This window comes from Sturnus vulgaris, chromosome 4 (assembly GCF_052056855.1).
Source record: "Sturnus vulgaris isolate bStuVul1 chromosome 4, bStuVul1.hap1, whole genome shotgun sequence".
NCBI lineage: Eukaryota > Metazoa > Chordata > Aves > Passeriformes > Sturnidae > Sturnus > Sturnus vulgaris.
This window is the reverse complement of record NC_142246.1, coordinates 62,794,467-62,810,710: the sequence shown is the minus strand read 5'-3', so window position 1 is coordinate 62,810,710 and position 16,244 is coordinate 62,794,467. Positions and strand designations below refer to the sequence as shown.

Below are 16,244 nucleotides of genomic sequence, written 5' to 3'. Positions count from 1 at the left end.
TGATTTGTTTTTACAAATTAGCACAGTAGAATCTTAATCTTGCCTTGAGCTCATGAAGATTATTTTGATGCAGTTATGCTTGGAAATCTCCCTCTGGTGGTTACATGAGGCTGATGCTTCTGGAAAATAGAAGGCTCCCACTTGAGCTTCTTTAGCACTTAACTCTGATCTGCAGGTGGAGAAGAATTTTTTCTTAGCCTTTATGGTAACTACTGGCAGAAGCATTATATCTGTAGAAATTGCAGTTGGTAATACTGCAGAGTTTAAGTAAAACTAGTGTATCAGAGCATGCACAGCAGTTTAAGGAAAGACTTTGATTAGACTTCTGAGATGAAAAAAAATCAGTTAAGTTTTAATTTCTCCATTGTTTCTGCTTTTCTGTTTCCTTTCTAAATATGCATCCTGTCCTCCCTTTATGCCACTTGCTGGCTTTGTCCTAATTCTCATCTTCTCTGGACTCTGCTGAAGCTTAGTTGAAGTTACTTCACGTTTTTGCACCACTTGCTTTATCTGTCCTTCATTCAGCTCACGTGCTCAATGGCTTTCAGAATGAAGCATTCTGAAAACCAGCTCAGTAGCCCCAAGTTTTCATCTTACTTCATCAAATCAGCTCTTGTCTAAGTAATGTCAGGTGACATTTTGTCTAAGTAATGTCAGGTGACATTTATATTCTTGAACAGATTGATGCTTTCTGTGATGTATATTTGTGTGAATGCATCTTGGCCACTCTTTTCCTCAGTTTTTCTGCTTTTTTGTAGTAGCTTTTCCTTCCCCAGGTTCCCCATGTCTCTTTTCTATTCTTTGCAGAATCCATCTAGTTTTGTTTATGGACTCTTTTCTCTGAGTCCTAGAGATGCTTCTGTACCCTTCTTTACTGAAGTGAACTTGGTGCTGAAGGCACATTCTTATGTGTTTGCCAGATGTTTTGTTTTTCAGTCCTACTTCTGGTTGTTTTCTTCCTCTTTCCTCTTCGCCCTTCCCCCCAGTTTCCTTGTTTAGTTTTAACATCACTGTCCTCAAAATCTACCTGCTTTGAGCTTGTGAGCTTCTTGGAGCTGTCAATTTTTTTTTATTTGTACCACAAATACAGACCGTTGCTAGATATTGTCACTTCAGTTTTCAGTCTCTAAAATCTGAATCATATCTTGGCATACTAAAGAAAGCAGGTGTTGTTTCTGCTTTCACTTGCTTTCTTGCATAGCTTGATAACTATTACCAGTCATCAATGAACTGGGATAGTGTAACCCAAACAAAACTGATTTTTCTTGATCAGTCAGGTCTCATCCTGTCTCTGTTGTAGGAGGATTTTTCCTTGCATTTCCTGTAAAGACATTCTTGTTTTCCTGTATTCAAGAGGCTGAGCAGTTGTGATGCCATCTCTTTCTACTTTTGCAGTTTACTTCTTTAGATTCCTGGTTAATGCCACCTTTTTCTTTTGACGTTCACATACAAGGTCTACAGTGGCTTCCTTGGCTTATCTAATTTTATGTCTTCTGGAGTGTCAGCTCTTGATGGTACAGCTTGTTTTGGAACAATTCTGCTAGCTTAGTAACTCTGCAGGTCACAGTAAGACAAACTTTGATTGGAATATAAAAAAGTGAAAGAAAAGAATCTCATTTTCTAAAGAGTCTTGAAAGAGGTTTTCACTGGCAGATATCGTAAATCTTGACACAACTTTTCTCTGAGAAAGGACTCTTTTGCTATCAGGAAACACTAAAACATTATTAGAAGTTCCTTTCTAAAATTTTTCTTGTTTCTCAAACATATTCCTTAGCTGCAGATGTTTCAAGTGATCAGTTAATAACTTTATTCAAATTCAGACTCTGAATCCATCCATCAGTTATTTGCATAGTTATCTTCATTCGTTGAAGATTTTTAAGTGTGATTGAGTACTTTTTCTGTTACTGCCTTAAGCAAAGATTATTATGGTGTGTCATAAAAGCATTTTCTGTTATAAGATTGGAATGTCTGTGTTAGGAGGAGAAATTCCAAATAAATTGTGAAGCTCAGATCAAAACTTCTGAGCCATCCCTTAATGTGTAGTCCAGAATGTCTCATACCAGAGGTGTGAGCTATTGGAAGTGGGAGCTGGAGTCTGGCTGGAATCAGTGTGTGTGTGTGTGTGTGTGTGTGTGTGTACAAAATGCAGTAAGGAGTCCTGGGAGAAGCATTATTTTTGCTGAGTGCAGAGATCTAGAGTGAAAAAGGTAACTCTGCTTCCCAGAGGCATCCAAGTGGCCAGCAGCAGGCAGCCAGTTAAATACCCAGGGTATCCAGGAGCTCTTTTGAGGCTTTCTTGCTTAGCCATGGGGTTGAGATTTTTCCTTTCATCAGGAGTATCTCAAGTTTTGTATAAAATGCAACTTCATTTCCTTTTTATTTTTTTTATTGTGAGGATTATTAATCAGTAAATTCTGCAGAGCTAAAGCATTCTTGAGTTTGGTTAATAGACAGAGCATATCTCAAACCTGCTGTGGATAAAACCATCTTGCTCGTTCTGGTAATGAGTGGGTTTACAGACCATTTCTTTTTCTTCATTGTTCAGGGAGGCTTGTGAAATGATGAATCACATAGTAATGAAAAGCTAAATTGGTGCATAATTAACAAGAGAGCAGGCCTATGGAAGAGTAGTCAAAAGGCTCCTTTCAGAGTTCAGTGAGTTTGTGGAAGCACTGCTCTACCAACGTGGTGGCAACGCTTGTGCAGTATGTGAGAAAAGTGGATGGAATGATGAGGAGGCTGGTTTTGAATAAGTGGTGCATTATCTTGAAAGAGCTTTGCTTTTCTTTATTAAAAAGACTGTTTACTGCTAAAATGTGTAACATCCTGTTCCTGATATTTACTACCACTTTTAGTCAAAGGGTATATAAATATCCACTGGAGATGCTTATTCTACATAGTACATACTTGGTTATGGGGTGACTAATTAAAATCCACTTGACCTCAGTTAACCTTTACTGTAACTTTGAGTTCTCTGCATTTCCTGGGAACTGCTGACAAATCTGAGCAAGCTCAGGACAGGTAACAGGGCCAATTGTTTTTCCTCTTCACTTGGTCTGGGTGAAGGAGCTTTAAACAATTAGTGATGACAAGATGCTATTGTGCATTCTGGTCTAGATAATCTTGCTTATGTTTTATGAGCATGCAAACCTCAAGGCCCTCTTCTCTTCTTACAGCCTTGTGGAAGTTAGGGACTCTTGGATGAATTGGGAGCTGATGCAGACAACTCCAAAAGGAGATCTTGTGAAATATTTAGGGAAACTTGGATTGTCTGTACTAGGCATGGTGTGTAGTCTGTAATTCAAATGAGGAGTGTTTTTCTTGGTCAGCAGAAAACAGTTCTCTGCCTGTAATGTCTGGTCTCCCATTTGCTTGCTCTAATGATAATGGTGGTTGAAATTTACAGTATGAGAAATACTTATGCCTTTGATGAAAACTATTTTTGTTTTGAGGAAACTGAGTGTTCCATTTCAATGTTGTATTTCTGGCTCCATTTCATCATGACTTTGCAATGCAAGTAGACAGGAAAAAATATTTTTGGCTATTTTGTGATGTGCCGGAGTAACTGACACTAAGGGAGGTAAGAAGTCAAACTTTGACAAAAGTTATTCTTCCTTCTGCCTTTTAAGTCTTCTTCAGTGACTTAGGGGTTCCAAGGTTAGCTGGCACCACGATTACCTTGCATCCCTGTTGGCTGCAATCATGGATTTCACTGGATGTCCCTGGACTTGAGAATGACCTCAGCCAAGTATGTCAGCAGCTCAGCTGTAACAGGATAACTGGGTCACCCAGAGAGAGGAGACAGGGGTGAAGCAGCTGTTGAGTCCAAATCAAGTGTACTGTTGTAGAACACATCCTCCTTCTGGGAGGCCAGCATAACCTGTTGAACTTAAGTTTTGCTAGAAAAATACTGTCATCTTTTATGCTCATCAGGGGCACTCCTGAAAATTACATAAATATCTATAAAGAAGAAAAATTCAAACAAGCAGAGACTGTTCAGGTCTCCTGGGCAAGCTATTTCTTCAGCACTACCACAAGTGATGATACCATAATTTCGATTGTATGCTTTGTTTGATAATGAATATCTTTGGTTTATCGTGACCATTTCAGTGCAAGTTTTATATTGGAAATGTGGATAAAGACTCCTTTTTCTGTGCAGTCTTAAATGAACAGTAAATTACTGCAGCAACTAGCTAATCCATTTTGAGATAATGTGTTCCATAGCTTGGTGCAATACCACAGACTTAACACATTTCTCCTTGTTATATGTGGTCTAATACATTATTTAATAACAAAATCAATGCTTAATCATGAAGAGTAAGTTACTAGAATTAAGTGACAATTTATTAAAAAAAAAGCCTACTGTTGTGTTCAGGAGGATCTCAAAAGAAGAGAGTAAGTCCTTGGGATATGAGCAACCTGGGAGGCTTCCTGGTATTGTCAGTTTATTGAGGAAGGATGTAACAGGGCAGTTCTGATTTTTAGTCCTTTTAAGAGACTTTACACATGTCATTATATTTAGGTCCAATAGATAGTGAAGGAGTTGGTCTTAAAAACAGAAGTCCTATTGGAGAATTTGGTCTGGTACCTGTTCTTTACCCCATTAAGTGCAATCTCAGTCTTTCAGGGTTCTGCAGGGTTTTCATCTTCCAAGAAAACTTACTACTCTTTTCTCTCCATTGATCACATTTTACCTCCCTGAATGAGGTCTGAATTTCAACTCTGAACAGCATGCACTTTGCAAACCAGTGCAGTGATGAATGCTGCAGCATGTGAAGAAAAGCTTGTAATCTCCATAGGGATGCTTCTTCACAAAGGAACACGGTAGTTTGTAGTGATCCTTGTAAACCGAATTATTTTAATGCATCTATTTTTCTCTTGGTTTAGGTGTTTGGAAATGCTCCTCCAAGTACAATGACAGAGAAATTTTCTGACCTCCTGCAGTTTACTACTCAAGTGTCACGATTGATGGTGACTGAAATTCGACGGAGAGCATCGAATAAATCCACAGGTACTGCATGGGGCACAAGGGTGGCCTTTTCCACATTTGTGCATCATGGTTTTCACATCAGGCAGAATACTATGAGCTGCCATTCACAGCAACTGTGCAGGCTCAGAAACTGAATTTTGGCAATGAAAATGTGTTGGTTTTTGTTCCTTGGGACTGAGAGAGAGAGGAGGAAATAGAAGAGATTAGAGGTTTCCTCCTTGGTTATGAAGAAAGAGGAGTTCCACAAAATTCCAACAGATGAGAGAGAAAGAGAGAGGTGTGAACAGAGTTGCACGGCCTGCTAGGAGCAGAACATGCATGTGAACGCTGCTGTATCTTGCCTGAGGTGCCTGTTGGTGGTGTGTTGTGTCACTTGAATATGTTAACATTCCAAAACTATGCATTTTAAATTAGCTGCTGGCCTGGAAGCTAATAAGATGTGAAAGTACAGCAAGTCCCACATTAGGACCAGTACTGCCAGCCCTAGAAAAATGTCAGTGGACTCTTCTTCTTCTCTGATTATTAAATGTCAGGGTGAGATTTGGTTCTCTTGACCCCTGAATGTATCAGAACCTGATCTTGTGTTGGCAGTTGAATAACTGAGGACAATGCACCAAGAGGGCAGTTTCATTAGCTTTCCTCTTAGACTTCCTTTTCTGAAGAGGAATGCTTCCAAGAAGTATCAAGTCTTTGCCTACTCGATAATTTTAAGATCTGTGCTGTGTTCTCAGTTTGAATCTGGTGATAAATGAGGACTGGAAAAGGCTGTGAAAATTATTGTGCAGGAAGTCAGGAGTCAAACTCTGCCAATTACAATATATTTCCATTTTAAGTAGCGTGACTAACAGTGAAACATTCCAGATGGCTAAACAGATATCATAGACAAAACCTGTTCTCTATGGGTAAAATGTCTTTTCTTTGAGAATTGGGGGAAATAAATGTCCAACAGCCTTGCTGGCAGAACAGTGCTGTTCGCTTGACCTTTTTTTCCTGGGGAACGTCTGTTATGCCTGCTAGTCAGTTGGATTCTGCTGGGAATAACCATTTTTGTGTATTTATTACTTCAGCCATATCTCTGTCTATTGCTCCAAGATAATTCAGTTCTTAAAACGTCACAAGTCAGAGGTACATTTTGTTGATGGTGGTGGTTTGGGTATTTTTCATGTTTTCCACCTCACTTAGAAACTTGACCACAATGACTAAAAAGACAGTTTGGTGCTCTTCTAAGCTTTCATGTAATGAATACCAATGTTTCTGTTAAAACTGAAAGCAGTCATTTTTCCTGTGTTATCAGGATTGCTGTTGTTGTTCTGGTCAGTAAACCCTTTTCAGACCTCAAGAAAGCCTGATGGGTCCATGTTCTGCAATTGCATTTTGACTCTTGGTGAGAGCAGTGAGTTGCAGTTTTGTCTCCAGAAATAACCAATTAACAAGCTGTTAAAACTCAGTTTTTATACTTCTTTGTTAAAATGATTAGAGCTAGATACACACTACCTATGATGTTGATTTGAAAAAATAGAAATTATTGGCTTTTTAGAATATGTTTTATAGTAAAGACATCATACTGTGTCTGTGGATTGTGAAGACTTGCATAATTTTTTTTAAAACTCCCATTCTTTTTGTGTCTCAAACAAAAAGATATAACATGTCTTAATAGTTGTTGACAGGTAATTATATCTCCTAGTGTGTTTTTAAAAGTAAAAACATTCAGTAGCAACAAAATGCAGGATCTGTGTCAGGTAATATACAAGTGCAACTTCCTGATGGTGTGAAATGCTCCACAAAAGTCAACAAAATAGCTGAGCCTGTGTTAGAGACAGGCTTTCCATACAATCAAAAGTCAACTTTCAATAGATTATGACAGGGAAGAAATTTTACAATAATTTGATTTGTCTAAATTTGTTGGCAGTATTTTACAGTGGGGAATGTGGTATGGTTAAATACTGCCAGTCAGTATGTTGTAGGGTTTTTTTTTTCCTCTTTTTTTTTTTTTTTTTTTTTTTCTACTCCATCTGATAATGGAACACAGCAATTTTTTTCATCAGTCCTTTGAATATTTATGCTAATAGCTATGTGAGTAATGCCTGCCATGGTGGAGGCACATCTCAGTTATTCTTGGCAGACTGTAGTAATCTTCTCAGAACAGTGTTTTGTGATTCAGTAGTAACTGTGCCAGCACCCTGTCTTAAGTGGTCTCTGAACAATGCCATTGTAGTTGTGTGTTCAGCTATGGTTTCAACTGCCTTATTTCTCTGGTAGGGATAGTAAGAAAAATGAAGCAGTTAAATCTGAGTTAAATTATCTTGCAGGTTTCAGTCTTTGCTGTACAACAGTGATGATTTTCAGGTGACAGCAGTAACTGTTTATGAGGATTAGTGAATAGTTTCCCTTGCCATGGAGTATCTCATCTGTTTAGAAGATGGTGGGGTCATGGGTGAGACAGCTCTCTGTAGTTGAGATTTTTAGCTGCCACATTTGCCACAAATAAGTCCAATTTTGTGTCTGAATTGATCAAAAAGATGTAGTAGTACTACTTAAAAGAAATGTTCAAACATCTATTTCTGGTGTAATCTCAGTTCTGAAAGAACCTTTGCTTTGGGAGCAAGTGCATCTGGCTCAGAGCTGAAAAAGACTTTGAAAAAAGGAACAGGGACAGCTGAAACTTGGTAGAACCAATGTGGCTACTTTATCAGGAGATGAAGCAACACTTTTGTTTAATGTATTTTTCTAAAGACATACTCTGGATGCAGTTGGTGGTTCTGTGATTTTGCAGATATTCCAACAGCATGTCTTTAAACAGAAGTTACTGAGGAAGGAGTTGGAGAATATTTTGAGTTGGAAAGGAGCCACAAGGATCCTAGAGTCCAACTCTGAAGTCAGTGGCCCCTACATTAACTGAACCCCCAGCCTTGGTGTTATTGGCACCAAGCTCTAAGCAACTCCTCTCTCACTCTAAGCAGCTTCTCATATTTCATCAGTTGGGCTGTGCAAAACTGTGATTTGGTACCTGGTGGTGGTTATTCCATTTCTACTAAAACGGGTTTCTAACTCGGTCCTCTCCATGGTCTGCATCTCGAGCACATCAAATGGCATCCAGTCAGGGCATTAACATTTATCCTAGGGAGATTCAGAATGATTCCCTGAGCAATGAGCAGTCCTGCTGCCTGGAAAGTCATACCATAGACAGAATATGAATAAGTGGTTGCAAGGACAGGTGAAACTGAAGAAGGGTAGAAAACGGAACAATGAGAAAGCAAAGTGCTACATCACAGGTCTGGAACTTTTAGCTTCCTTTCAAAGACAGTTTCAAAAGTTTGTTTGGGTTTTTTTTATGATTTTATTTGGCTAGTTAGTGTACATCACTGTTTTGTGCACCTTTTAAGTTCAGTTAAGTTGTGTCTCTATTAATTTCAGTCAGCTTTTCATTTCATATTTATAATATTTTCTGTTTGTATTTGTTTCAGTATTTGCTATTGAATGCTGAATTTATTTTTACTGTACTACTAAGCTGTTCAGCTAATCCTACCTCCAGCACTTTCAGTTGTTTATACCCTCTGAATGTTATAGTGATTTTGTCTCTTTTAAAGCATTATTTTGGGGGGGAAAGGAGGGGTGAGTTGATTTGTTTTTAGTTTGGTTTTTTTTTTTCACCCTTTTTAGCTTTTAGGAGTTTTTTATTTGGTTTTTGTTTGTTTCCTTGTTTTTTGTTTTTTTTAGTTTGTGGTTTTTTGTGGGGGGAGGTGTTCTATCCCCAGTTTTTTTCTTTTCCTCTGAATTTCACGGTTTTACTCAAACTGTTTCACCTCTGAAAATGCTTTTAACCTCTTCAGGCATTTTTCTAGCAGATATGCTGAAAGACTATCATTATCTCATCTTCAAACCATTTTGGGAGATCAAATTGATAAACATTCATCATCATTGCAGAAAACCACATCAGTGGTTTGTATTTGGCCTCTGACAATGCCTACCTTTATTCTTCTTAAAGTTCTATTGATCTGCAAACTCTTTTTATTGTCCTTTTTTTTTTTTTTTTTGCAGTTTATCTTTGTCACATCAACAGAAGTAATTTTATGTTTATCCTCAATCCACAGAAGTTAGTATCATTTGTTTAAGTACATCTTGCATTTGGGTGAATTACAGATGACAGTTGAAGGAATCTTCTGCTACTAAGATGCCTTTCAGGCTCCTCCCCTAATGAAGTCTGAAGTTTTCCTGATAATAAAATACGTGCACCTAGGGGCTGCTTTCAGACTTTTTTTTGATGTGTTAACTTTTCTTCTGCTGAGAAGAGACTGTTGGAAATGATTTCACATGCTGAAAGGGAAAAAGAAGTGTCCTGTCAGCTGCTATTCATCAGGAGCCAGTTCTGATCAACAATTCCTATATCTTAGTACTTTTGGTCAACTTTCTGTTTACTTTTGGTGCCTGCTACCAGATCTTATGCAAGGCCAGTGTAGTGCAATACAGAGCCTTTCCAAGAGATCCTAGAAAGCCTGTTCTTTCATCATCTGCTTTAGTGAGGCTAAAAGCTGGCACAGTTGAGTTGTCTTATCTTTAGATGAGCAGCCCTCCATTTCTGCACACTGCAGAGGCATCAGCCACTTCATATCTGCCATGTGTGATGAAAGCCCAGTTCTGTTCCTGGTAATAGAAGGCAGACTTTGTGCCATCACGTTTTTATTTGGGTTGGTACTTCTCTCTCACTATCTAGGTAGCTGGAATTAGTTGTAACTCTGTAACTTTAGGTACCTGACTGTGTTTTCAGGCATTTCCCAAAAGAAGTAGCAGAGACTTCTAGAAGGTTCCCTTATAGAAGGGATCCCTGACTTCACCTTCACGACCCCTGACACACCCATCCATACCTTTTACTGCACCTCCCCTCCCACCCTTGGCACATGCACTGATTTTTTTTTTTTTTCCCCCACCAATATTCCCCTCCAGAATAAGCCATACAGAAGTCTAATGACACTATTATATGCTGTTTATGGCTCTAGACCATCTAACTAAAAGCTTCTTGTAACTGAATTTGCCCTTAGTGCAATTGCTATAGGCAACAACATTTCTTGCAGTGCTTGTAGCAGTGGTTTTTGCTGCCTATCTGAATGAGTCTAATCCCATTGCTTGCTGCCTGTTGGTTTTCTGAAGTCTAGGATGCAATGCACCTCTTACATATGAAACAAATTTTGTTGTTTGATTTTTACCAAGCCTCTATCCTATATGTACTGAATTCTTGCTGGAAAATCTGACTCCTGTGTATTAACCATGTAACCACATAATCATGGTCATACTCATGTGTACATTCTTGCACAGTTGTCACAATAGGTGTATTTATGTATTATTTTTTAGGTTTTCTCTTTGCCTTGTTGCTGTTTTTACCAGCTAGCATATCTTGCTCCTGGATTGGCTTTCTTCTGCAGCAGAAGTTGAAGGGCTAAGGACATCTGAGTGAGGCACTTAGAGGATATTATATTAAATGATGACTTGGATACTTCAAAAACAGGGAAAAGGTACAAGGAATAAATTAAGACTAGTGCTGATGATAGAAGTTAATCTTAAATGATAGCGCTATCAAATTTGCTCAGAGCAGATGACAAGAGAACGTCTTCCAGCACTTAAAATGATGTCTGTGTTTTAGGTAGTGCTTAATTAAGAGTGACAGTTTTGAAACTGCTATTTATAGTGTTCAACTGCTATGCCAGGATGCCAGCAGCATGACAACTTTTTCAGAAGCATGGACTTAACCCCTGAGTCTCAAAGATGACTGAATGAGCCCTTGTTCCACAGGTGGCTTTGGAGACTGTGCCCAAAGGAGGCTGTGCACACCCACTTTGGTACCAGTCTTGCAGGCAGAGACTGATTGCCCAGCTCTGTCTGTGATGGGATAGAAAGAGAAAAATCACACCTTGTGATGGGCTGGTGGGGCACTGGCCTTGTAGCAGCAGTGTAAACTTCAGACATGCTTGGCTCTCAGAAAGGAGGAAGAATGGTTTTTGTCAGGAATTCTGGCATTTTGCCTATGCCTTCAGTGTAGGAAGTGCAACTGTGTCATGGCTGTTGTGCTTTCTAAGTTAGCCTGTTCATATAGCCAACCACCTGACCAGTGTTTTGCACTGATAGTTTCAGGTCAGCATGCTGGGAAATTCCTACTTGTCTTTGTTAGTGTGAGTTTTATAAATTGTCTTACCTTTCACCTTGGTATCTTAAGCTTTTTCTCAATCTCACAGAGGGAAGTGGTAGGAGCCTCTCCTTACTTTAGGACAAGAATTGGAAAAGCCAGTGGTTTGTACAAAAGTCTGTTATGGGAAAAAGTCTGCCAGACAAAAACATGAGAGAGGAGCTATTGCACAAATGAGCCAAATCTGCACAGCCTACAGTGTAATGCTTCAGAAAGTGATCTTCTCAATAGAGTTGATCCTACAAGTTTGATAAGCCATATGAAATGTGCTGCCTTTCAAATGAACTCCTTCCCAGGTGTGTGCTGGAGAATCTTAACAGCAGATGAAGCAAACAAGCCAATATTAAAATAGGATTTTTCTTCAGTTGCAGATTTATTCCTCCATTAGTAATTTCTTTGTAATTTCTTTTTTATGTGGTACTGTTCACCTTCTGTTTCTGTCCTAGTTGACACTAAAAGCACAGGAGATGATTGATACACGGTTATTAATGAAAAATGTTTTTAGATGTCTCTTAAAGGTAATGGACAGACATCACAACTGGCATTATAGACTTCTTACATAAGTGTGTATTCAGGCAGCAGTGAAATAGGGTTGCATTTTCTCTTGATTTATTTATTGAGGCTGATAACTTGTTTAGTAGGCTGAGTATTTGTCTTTGGCTCTGACTGATATGGAATAGCATCCAGAAGTGGTTCTCAATCATAACAATTATCCATAAGCTGTTACTGTTTTCATTCTCAAAAAATGTAGGATGGGGATGTGATAATTGCAGATCATAGTCTTAATGTTACTTTTTTTCCTGTTTTTTTTTATTCCTTTTGTCTTTCAGCACCTCTCCTTCCCTATAAGCCCCATTATCCTTTATACTGTTGTTTCAGTGCAGTGCTTTTTTTCAGAAATATCAGCTATTTCCACAGAGGTCACTAAGTGATGGTGACTTCATGTCTTTGGAAAAAGTATTTGATAAAGCAAAATACTCAAACAAAAGTCACTGCAGATTGCTGAAATCTGTCTGCTGGACAAAATAGGATGTGTGACCAAAGAATGGCAAGGCTGCAAAAAGTGTCAAAGCCAAGTGTGTGTGTAAGACTGGAATGTGTGTCTGGAAAGCATAGGCCTAAGCCTAGTCCTTTTCTCAGGTAGTCCTGTGAAGGTGAATTTATGTTCAGTGCTTGGGGCTGCTGAGAGGATGTGTTCCCTTCTGCAGACCAGCAGACTGAATTCTTACTGCTTTTTTTTCTTTTTGGTGCCTCCTACAGAGGCTGCAAGTCGTGCCATAGTCCAGTTTCTGGAGGTCAATCAAAGTGAAGAAGCAAGTAGAGGTTGGATGCTGCTCACCACAATCAATTTACTAGCTTCATCAGGACAGGTTAGTCTGAAACAGAAAAGCTAAAAATAAATTGTGGGGTGGAAGAGACAAAAGCAATAATAAAATGAACTGCATGAATACTCATTAAAAGATGTAACTATATTCTGCTTTTCTATGTTAAGATCCTGTTTCTCTTATACTGCCACAGGACTTCTGCTTTAGCTCCTTGTCATTTCAGTTGCCTGAAAAAAAAGTAGTTTTGAAACTTTAATTTATAATGTTCTTTTGAATAATGCATGCAACTTTTATTGCTGCCCAAAGGCTTCTCTTGCATACTGCTGCTTAGTGCCCCATGAGATGTATGGCACATACAGCACCTAAATAGTTCAGACCTTGAACTTTGCACACCTCACTGGAGGAGGACCACAGCAGTTGCAAAAAGCAAGGCCAGCAGCAATGATGTGTGGGTGGTAGTGAATCATTCCTGCCTCTGCTTCTGGTGCTGCGCTCCATCAGGGAGCTGTCTCTGGCAGTATACTGGGCAGCTGTGTGGTTTGTTATTTCTGCTCTAATCTGCCTTTGTAATTCAGCACATCATCTTACCTCTCTTTTACTATGTCACCAGCTTCCATGCCAATTTGTCTTTTCTTCCCACTGATGCTTTCATATTTTCTACTGCCTTGCTTCTTAGAGCTCTTTACACCTTCTTGCCAAGTGAGAACATAAATTGAATAGTCCTCCTCCCACTCCCATTTCTCCTGCTATAAAGAATTGATAGCTGATGAGGACTTGGCTGAAGGTCTTGTAATTAACTTGTTAACTTCTGTTGGCAGAGACTGATGGGTTTTGTTTCTGTCCCATGCAATGACTGCTCTGAACTGTGGCTGTGAGCTGCTGTTGTCATGTAAATAAATCATCCTATTTTTAAAATTACTGTTTGGATAGGCACTCAAGAATAGGTGGTGAATCTATACTGCTGTGTCAACACCTCACCAAAGGTGTGAGAAAGAAAAAACAGCATTTCAATCAACTGCATTATTATTGATGTTTTGAATATATAATATGCTGAACTGGTATTTTTTGCTGTGTTTTCTTCTTCCTCAGAAAACTGTGGACTGCATGACTACAATGTCTGTGCCTTCCACACTTGTTAAATGTCTATATCTGTTTTTTGACCTTCCACACGTGCCTGAGGTAGTTGGAGGAGCACAGAATGAACTACCTCTCGCAGAGCGCCGAGCGCTACTACAGAAAGTCTTTGTACAGGTAAGAAAGGTAAAATAGGTCAGGGAATTTGCAAGAGGGACGTGAATACTTCATGTGAGCAAAGTCTAGAAACTTCTCACTTGAGCCAGGTTTTACTCTTCCTTGATTCTTAAAAAAACTGATGGCTAAGAGAAAGGTAGATTTTCCTGAAAGCACAGCTGAGGTTAAATTTCCACTCCTCCTCTAGCTTTTGTCTTTGACAAATACCTCCTGCACAGAAATGCATGCAGCTCTTCTGTACAGATACTTGAAAGGAGCAACATGTGGACTACTATTCTATTTCCAGCTAACTAGTCCTAGTACTTGTTATCTTTGGCTGTTACTGATTAAATAGACATAGTAAAAAACATTATTATTGGTAATAAAGCAGTGCTGTCAAATGAACTGACTGAATGGGTGAGGTTTCAGACCTCCCTCTCCTGTTGCTAACAGCCTCCCTCTAGTTTTCTGAGAGGGAGCCTGAGCTTTTCCTGCACAAGATGCAAAAGATCAGACATCCTGAAAACATGCAGAAAAGGGAGTGCAACATAGTAGCTTGACTTGTATGGCTGCATTTTGTCTTAGTTTTGGTCATTAGGAAATTCAGATCCAGGTGCCAGTTATTCAGGTAGGTCTGCAGTTTTGCTGTAGCCTTTCCTGACAAACTTAATTTGACCAAGATGTTATGGTTGCTGCTCTGCCAACAATTCATCAATAGCCTTCTTCCTGCATTAGGAAGGGACACAGCAGTTTGCCACACAGAGCTGCTCCCCCAGTGCAGAATTTAGACCTGCAAATTAGGCAACTGGCAGATTCTCCAAGAATGGAATATCCTTGTATCCATGCAAATATGCTGTGCCAGCATAAGAGATTTAAACTGTGCTTCCAGTCTTCTGGTAAGCATTTTAAACTGAACTGGGACTTGAAATAACCATGTGTTAAATAACCTTTTCTCATGTTCCAAGTACAGAAACACCCAAAGAGAGAACAGCACATTACCTTTTTTAATGTGTTTCCTTAATGGAAGAATGTTTTACCTTTTACTAAGTCTAGGCAAAATTAGCAGTGATAAAGGTATTAATGCTAGTTGTTTGATGATTTCCTATTTCAGATCCTAGTAAAATTGTGCAGTTTTGTGTCCCCGGCGGAAGAACTGGCTCAGAAGGATGATCTCCAGCTTCTGTTCAGTGCAATAACCTCATGGTGCCCTCCCTATAACCTGCCTTGGAGGAAGAGTGCAGGAGAAGTTCTAATGACCATATCTCGTCATGGCCTTAGTGTCAATGTAGTGAAATACATCCATGGTATGTGTCTTTCTTCAGTGTTACTTATTGAGATTCTTTCCTGCTCTTTTTTCATAGTTTTCTTATTTGGGAAATAGGCATGAAAATAATAAGGAAGCTTCAAGGCTTTTAGTTTGGACATGTGCTTATTTATGTGCAGGTAACATTTCTATGCCCTTGTGTAGTGAGGGAGATGATCTTAGCTGAGTCTGTCCCATTCACATTTCAATTTAACCTGGAAGGATAGTTTCCTTTCATGTTTTGGTGTAGAGTTCATGATAGGCAAAAGGAAAGGCTTGAAGTAACTTCAGTAACTGCCTGCATTGAAAAATATTTGCTATGAAGATGCATTAATTCTTAACAGTCTTCCTCTCCTGTGGTCCAGCCCAGCTTTCCCAGTCCAAGGATGCTGTTTTTTAGGGCCTGGGCCATGGAGGCTCTTTGGTTGGCTGAGAGCCATAGCTGTGCTGGATGGATTTCGAGCCCCTATGTTTTCCCTGTTGTCTCACTGACTGGATTGCTGACACTTCAGTCAGCCTGCATTTCTTCTGCCAGGCCCTCGTCTTCCCCACCTTGCCTTACAGATTACAGATTGAAGATTTTGTGCGTCCTGAAGGCCAAGTTGAAGTTATCTCATGAGCTTAATCCAGCCTAGTAAATCACCAAATTAATGAAGCATCCAGAATCATTCCAGTTTGTCTCCTGTCCATTTTTTAAGACAAGTAGATCCTGGCTGTTGCTGGCATGGAAACTGTAGTGTTTAGGGACATTTCTGTCACTGGTTACAGATTTTGGTAGCTAATAAAAGTAGTACTTTACTCATCATCTATCTTTACAAGGAGCTGGTAAAGAGGCAGGTGCCAAGCTGGTTGGCAATAACTTGCAAATGAAATCCAGCGTTGGAGAGGATATTAGCTGCCTGGAAGCAGCTTTGCATACAAATTATTCTTTTTGTATTAATTGAAAACTGTATGGATGTTTAGGTATGTAGGGCTTGAGGTAAGAAATCTGATAAAATATGTTTCTAATATTATATTTCAGGCTTTTAAACTGTAGGGCCACATGGGTAGCATTTGTAGTTTTTTAATTGGACTGATTGTTGGATTGAGCTAACATCCTTGTACATTTTAGCAGTGTACACCTACTGGAAGAAAAGAAACCCACAATTTTGGGTTGCTCACACCCTGAGAAGCAAGCAGCTACAAGGCTCTGCAGAACCATTTTGATGGTTTATTAAATAC

General features: G+C 39.2%; 1 protein-coding gene across 7 annotated transcripts in view; it reads left to right on the top strand.

The window, feature by feature from the left end:
- Positions 1-16,244, top strand: part of WDFY3 (WD repeat and FYVE domain containing 3) — a 120,611-nt gene that overhangs the window by 19,958 nt on the left and 84,409 nt on the right. For all 7 annotated transcript variants that reach the window (XM_014878964.2, XM_088164100.1, XM_088164098.1 and 4 more), the window contains exons 3-6: positions 4,888-5,011; positions 12,426-12,535; positions 13,580-13,741; positions 14,832-15,024. In XM_014878964.2, the coding sequence (XP_014734450.2) occupies positions 4,888-5,011; positions 12,426-12,535; positions 13,580-13,741; positions 14,832-15,024 (589 nt within the window). The remainder of the gene's footprint in view (positions 1-4,887; positions 5,012-12,425; positions 12,536-13,579; positions 13,742-14,831; positions 15,025-16,244) is intronic.